At 39.7% G+C, this 7177-nt stretch overlaps 1 protein-coding gene across 3 annotated transcripts in view; it reads left to right on the forward strand.

Annotated features, from left to right (window-relative positions):
* The window catches only part of MTHFD1L (methylenetetrahydrofolate dehydrogenase (NADP+ dependent) 1 like), a 146472-nt gene extending 139539 nt beyond the window's left edge, over nucleotides 1-6933 (forward strand). For 2 of the 3 annotated variants that reach the window (XM_032184138.1, XM_032184141.1), the window contains 2 exons: nucleotides 3104-3212; nucleotides 6763-6933. In XM_032184138.1, the coding sequence (XP_032040029.1) occupies nucleotides 3104-3193 (90 nt within the window). In that variant the 3' untranslated portion in view covers nucleotides 3194-3212; nucleotides 6763-6933. The remainder of the gene's footprint in view (nucleotides 1-3103; nucleotides 3213-6762) is intronic. The other variant, XM_032184139.1, reaches the window with a different exon arrangement.
* Nucleotides 6934-7177: the final 244 nt, after the last annotated feature.

The following is a 7177-nucleotide window of genomic DNA, read 5'->3' on the forward strand; positions in this document are numbered from 1 at the left end:
CTGCTCCCGTGCCTTTTTGGCCTCAAGAAAGAAACAGAGTGCTGGTGAGGGAATAAGTGGTAGTAATCTCCTCGACCAGCCAGCTGTCTCTTGCTATTGACTGTGAAGTAATGAAAAAGGGATAGATTCTGCTGTGTGTTACCTCTGCATGTCCAAATAATGAGAGCAGAGAGACATGGTCGTAAATCTGCATGGCTTTGCCTGTTTGGAAGTCTGGGCCATGGGGAAAATGACAGGATGTGTTTTATTTGCACTCTGCAGTTCACATAACTATTTGTCCGAAAGTGTTTCCTCTCTGGTTTTGTGCCTTGTACTTCATTTTGCGTAGCAGTAATTTTAATTCAGATGAACTTATTCCCTTTTGTTGACTTAAATTTTCAATACAAGACTAGTTATACTCCCTGAACTGGCAATAAACTGTTTTGATATTTACATTTTATAGACGTAATAGATTTCCATTAGTTAATATGGGCCCGGTTACTCCACTCTGATTTTTGTAGACGAAAGAAACTTCCAAGCACATACAGGATTTATTTAACAACATAATAATAAGGAAAAACTCCACTAAAATTATTCTTGTTTTTATTATACAGGGAAAATGAAGACTGGCCAAGCTTGTAGATATAGTTTTTTTTTTAACAAGGGGGAGGCATGTAATTTGGGAGTTTACTCTCAGATGTAGATGTAGACGTAGAACTGCCTTACACAGAGTAACCAGAAAGTTGTTTTTGGCGATGTGTTCATTCCCTTTCCATCCCAGGGAAATTTAATTCATTATGGCTGTTCCTTGTCAAGAGTTAAATCATAAACAGGGATGAATCTGGGGCAGAAAATAATTCAGTAACCCGAATAATGGAGTAGTCCGACTGGTGTGGCCAACAGATAAACAATAGCAGCAAGGTGTTTTAGTACTTAACTTAGGTGCTGAGACAACGTCTGCCAATAAAACAATGTCCTACAATCAGTGGAAGGGTTTCGGTGAATGCAAACAGACAGTTTTGTCTTTTAATCCTACTGTGTGCGATAACAAAAGCTCTCAGGAAGGGCTATATTTAAAACCAGGGGAAATGTACTGTGTCCAGCAGAAGAGCCGGTTGCATTGTTTTTTCTCAGACCTCAAGTAGGATGATGGCTGTGTCGGCACTGCGCCCCCCGAGCTGCTTTCCCCTTGCAGCAATGGGATTAACCTCTGCGATGGCAGGGTGAGGCAGGGCAGCACAAAGAGACGTGTTTGTCCTCGTGTCCCCGTGATGGGAACACTGTGCTGAGTGTTCAGGGCAGAGCTGAAGCCCATGGGAGGTGCAAACTGGTCACTGGAGGTGCCGGTTGGCTTATGAAGAAATACAGCCTGCTCCAGCCGGAGAGGAGACTGAGTCCATCTCTCTGGAGCAACTAAGATAGTGGTCATTTGTTTTTTCTCCTTTGAGGCTGATCAGCCTGTTACAGCCTGCCTTTGGACAGGAAAATCACCATTGCTGAGCTGTGTTCCTCGGGGAATTGGGGAGGACGGAGGTGGGAAGTGGCCTGGCCATTTTAGCTGAGGGCTCTGCTAGGTGGCGGCCCTCCTGCTGTGGCTCTCTCACCACCCGCCTGGGCCAGTTTCCCCCTGTCCTTAGGATATTGTGTCTGGTGGTTTTGGTGCTCAAGCCCATGTGATTTCTTCTTGTACAACCCTGTTTGAAGGTTACCTCCTGGGGTCAGATTAACCACCAGCTTCAGTAAGGTCCCAGGTGACTGGCCCCACCTAAAAATGCTCGTCAGAATCTAGCATCTCTTAAAGAACTTTTAATGTTTAAAGGCTCTTAGCTAGCAAACAGGTCAGCTAACGCTGAACTGCAGGCTTCTTTCTAGAGGTTGTAACGTTTCTCATCCCTTTGGGTATTAATATAGAACCTAATATACTAGGGATATACTCTGATTCTGAGGTTAAGATATTGAAAAGGTTTATGGAGTTCATAAGGACAAATGCTATTTGTAGAGTGCCTTGAATTAGTGGAGATAGGGTGAGATATTTACTTTATAAAGACTCAGGGTGGGAACCCACACTTGCACAGGTTAATCCAGTCTGGTGCTGCCTTAAAACTGCCCTGCAGTTGCATCCTTCCCCTTGTGCCAGTGCTGGTATTAGAGCCATAGAAGCCCCTTCTGGCCCAAGGGGATCAAAAAATAGAATTATTTTACTGAACTTGCTTTCCAGACATCATCTGCATGAGGGAGAAGGTGGGAGGGCTGAGGTAGGGAAGGTAAGAAACTGGGGTACATCTGGTTTAATGTGGTATAAACTGTGGTGGGCTTGCACCTCAAGATTTCCAAGTCACTCATGTGCCTTTAATTGCTGCTAAAATGTTAATTGTAAATAACGATATATAAGTAGCATAAGCAGAACTGTAGTAAATTGTGTAATTTAGGTCCATGAGATTATTCACATTAAAAAGTATGCAGATGCTGGTGTTTTATGCTAGATCAGGATCTTAATTGTAAATAGCTTGAGATAATTGGGTTGCTTTGGCTTCATATCTCAGCCTACCAATTCTAACTACTGAATTAGGATTCAACTACAATCCATGTATGTTTCGTTGAACTGTTTCAATTTGTTTCTCTTATTAAGTATTCAGTCATAAAAGTGTTGTGGTTAACTCTGCTCCTATATTCTGAATTTGTGTGGCAAAGGTCTGTGGTTTAGCATGTTTGTAAAACCAGGTGAATTCAGTCAGCTGTGTCCTTGCTCTTTGCTGTGTGAATTTCCAAGTAGATATAAATGGATAAGCATTATGGATGAGTATTCTGAGGAGCAAATAAGTCCCAGAGTGTTGCAATTTTGTTAAGGAGTTTATTTTTTTATGTTTAGTTTACTAGCCTCTATTTTGTGGCTTTTATTTCTTCTTTCCTGCCTTTTAGAAACGTACATGGATGCTTAAAAATGAATTGAAGAAGTGCAGAGCTTGACATTTTTAACAGAAACAAAAAATGTGATGAAGTTCACATCTGTAGTTGAGTCCACAATGAACAATCCCTCCTTTCTCTTACTCTGAGGTTTACGTGGATGGAGTGATTTATCTCCTTACAGGTGCAGGAGTATAACTTCGTTTCATTGTTCCCTCAGATGAGCACCATGCCAGGACTGCCCACGAGGCCATGCTTCTATGACATTGACCTCGACCCCGTCACAGAGCAAGTGAAGGGATTGTTTTGAGACTGACGTCCAACTTCAGGTGGGTCAACAGACATTATTTTCCTATTCCAGTTTGGGGGAGGATGTTTGTCTCTGGTAGGTACATGAAAAAGATTATCGGGACTTTACATAGGCCCTAGTTTCACTGAGGACTTCACACGGGGATTTGGCAAGAAGTTTCATAATGTGCAGTTTATAATGTGTCTTTCTCCTTTGTTGCGTGGTTGCCAGCACTTTACTGGTGTGCATTGATGATGCCTTTTGGATTTCCTGGCTCTGCCAGTTTGAGAAGGAGCTGGCTCTGCAATTATACTGCTTTTGGCTGTGGAAAATGTTAGTCTGAAGAACTCGTGTCTTGTTAGTCACCTAAAAAGAAATATCTAGTTTATCTTTGATATTATCATGTGGCAGTGTGTTCCTGTCATTACCCAGATATCAGAGGAGACATTTCTGTGCTTTATCATGAGCTTTGTTGTGTGTGTGTGTGTTTTTTTGTTTCTGTTTGTTTGTTTGTTTTTCCTGATTGCTGTCATCTCTCTCAAATGATAATAAACATTTCAGGAACACAAATCTGGCCTCTCAGGCTGTGCGTTTTTCACACTGGCTTCTCTCTCTTTCCTTGAAGGCTGCAGTTCTCCCACCATTTCTTCTCTTAAATACTTAATTTTCTTGGCGTCCGGTTTTAATTTTGTGTAGCACATGTTCCTTACTTGAAAATCCAAGTTAAAATATTTCATGCTACTTCATTTTAACCTTGCACTATACTAAGTGGAATAAGAAGCGATGTAACCCTACCTGAAATAAACCATGTGTGTCTGTGGTGGGACTCTCCTATTACTTTCCTCTCTCTCTCCCCACTCAGTAAATCAGTCTGGAAAGCAAAGTGGTTACTTTTACACAGAATAACTATATCACTGTGAGCTCACAGGGCTGTGGTGACAGCCCAGGTCAGCTGAGCTTTGAGTTGGATGTGCCCAGAGCAATCCTTGTTTACTCTGGTTTAAGAGAACCAGCTTTCATTTTCTGTTTCTGTGTTTTGAAGGATTATTTGGAGGAGGGGAGAGGTTTGCACAGCCCAAGGAGAATACTGTTCAAACCAAATTAACCACTAGTTTCCTCACAGCACTCACATAATACCCGGTGAGAACATATTCTGCCATTTCACATGTACCCATCAAGAGAAGTGAAAAAATTTTAGCTTGAAAATTAAACGGGATGCACAGGTAGTTACTACCTGACATGCTAGTAATGAGCAGTGCTTACACACATGCAAACTGTCCCTGACTCTTCTGTTGCTTACCACTTCTTGACATATATTCTGTCTTTGTTACTGATACACATTACATGCCTGATGGCTTTTTGCATGCATTTTAGTTTATCATGTGTCAATCATGTAATTACCTCTGAATCATCTAAAATGACTGCAGGATCCTAATGTAAAATCTGTATGCAGATTCACGTAACCTGCTTAATTGAGTGGTTACTGCCTGGTCATTCACAAATCCATCAAACCCTTGGATTGGTGTGTTACAAAGAACAATAGTGAATAAGCAGATAAAATGTTCTGTTCCAATTGTGAATGTCTTTCTTTTGAAGTAGTGCATGAAATTAAAATGTTAACCTTGGCTTTCAATCATAGATGGTGGTTTCTTAGCTATAAAAAGAAATGCTAACAAAAACATAGTAGTCAGGCAAAAAATGATGCATATCGAACTGCAAATAAATTATTTTAATTTCATTATGGTGGTGTTGGTGGCATCAGATGAACAGATGATTCAGTAAACTTAAGCCTTTTAAAGAGAAAAATGGGAACATGTTTACCCGTATTCCTGCTTTCAACTATCTAAATACATGTTCTGCATTGATAATGTTGTAACACCCAGGGAGCACCATACAGGGTAGACACTGTTCATCAGCTATAAAATTCATCCAGTTCATGAACTAGATTTGTACATTTGTCATTTTGGATAAAGAGAGAAAATACATTCCCAGATAATCTTTACTCACAACTTTCTTTCAAGAAGCTTAGTATAGTTCTTTGTTTTCACAATTTCACTAAAGTGAACCCACACTGTAGCTGATATTACACTTCAGGGTATCTGGGTTTGTTTCTGTGATGGCAGATTGAGGGATTCTTTTCTACTTGGTTTGAATTCTTTTCTTAAGGTTGTAGTGTACAACGTAAAATTTCCAGTAATACAATATTTAGCCAACTCATTAGAATTGATTCAGATCTTTAAGATGTGGTAATTGAAATATATTTAGAGATTAGTTAAGAGCTGCAGATGTTTCATTATAAACATGGTCAGTGCTGAGAACTCTTGTGTTAGTGTGCATTTATATCCTCTTCTGCAATGTGTAGCTTCGTAACACTTGTGAAGGAGTTGCAGACAAAACTTTCTGCTGTAGGATAACTGTGTGGTGCCCTTCTTGAACTGAAGCTCTTTTTTGTTGTTGTTGACAAATAGCTACTACATATAACATAAGCTATTGCATTCTCTCTGTAGGAGCAATAAAAAATTTTGTTTAAAAAAAAATGAATACCAGGGAATGAACCCAAAAGAATCTGGCTAGTTCCTTGTCACTGGCCATTACCCTATTTATCCTATACTGCCCAGCTTACACTTAGAGGAAATTTGAAATCATTTCCTCAGGAGCTATCTGTAGATAGCACTGGCCAGAGTAAGAATTATTTAAATGCAGACAAGCTTGCCAGGAGGAAGAACTATTAAAAAAAAAAAAAAAAAAAAAAGTGTTATTTGCCCAGTGAGGAGAATTTATGAACCCAACCCACTCTGCAAAAGTACAGTTTAAGGACCCTTGTGAGCTCTAGGGCTTCCTCTAATGAAATCAGCGGCAGCAGGTGTCTGCTCTTACTGTGCCAGCACTGCTTTGGGAATCTGGGTTGCTGGGGGAGGCGGTGCTTTTCCTCAGTTGGCTCTGACTGAGTAAGGCCATGGCTGTCCACAACTGCAGATATATTCTTGCACTTGTTTCCTCTTCAAAATTGGCAGAGCATCAGAGCGATTGCAATACACAGCACAGGTATTTTTCCACCCTGAGAGCCTTACTGAACGCAGGAGGAATCCCAGGGCTCAGCCTGTGAACATCTACATAGCTGTAAAGAAGCTCTTGAGGAGGACGCCAAAACTGGTGTAAAATTGGGAAATATTTGCTGGATGTTTTCATCTTAATTCATTCAGATATGAATAGAAGTTGTTTGAAGATCTTTTCTTTGTGCCCACAAGATTGATCCTATGAAAGAAAAAGCTGACTTGCTTTAGCCTCATTCTACAGTATTACATATCGGGGTTTCAGTTAGCAGCAATTATTGTGATAATGTAGAACTTGAAGTCCATATCAGACGGGAATATGAGTTCATATTTCTGTTTCCCTCCTGGTGTGGATACACAGATAACAAATGTTTATTTATGCCACATGCATCCTCCATTCTTGTATATTATGGTTAAGGCAAAAATATCCAGTTTCACTAAAACACTGCAAGTACATTTTAGATTATATTTCTGTCTCTTTTCTTCTTTAACAACTTTTTGTTTCAGCCTATAACTTCTTTATCTTTCTTGTTTCAGAAGCCTGGAAATTAAGAGCTGCAGCTTTCCTATTTCCTGCAAATAGGAGACAAAAATGAATTTGAAGTATTCCTGTTATGTGTCTCTGGAGGAATGTCAAGATAGACCAAAGAGCAAAAGTTTACTCTTTCTTCAAACTACTTTTTTATGATGAAATATAGCCATGAGGTTTAAAAAAAAAAAAAAAAAAAAAAAAAAAAAAAAAAAAAAGGACAAGCTAGATTTTTCTCACTGTAGTGCAGAAAGCTCTCTGCAGGGTCTTATACTTGTTTGTGGATAAACTGACATTGAAAAAAAGTGGAATTTTTGCCTTTAGAGTTTTCATCTTTTCTCAAAGGAGTTAACAGAACTATTTCCCTTATCCTTGGCCATCTAAAAACTTACGCAAACATGATTATGCTGTGTGATTGAGCCT

Source organism: Aythya fuligula, chromosome 3 (genome assembly GCF_009819795.1).
Source record: "Aythya fuligula isolate bAytFul2 chromosome 3, bAytFul2.pri, whole genome shotgun sequence".
Taxonomy (NCBI): Eukaryota; Metazoa; Chordata; class Aves; order Anseriformes; family Anatidae; genus Aythya; species Aythya fuligula.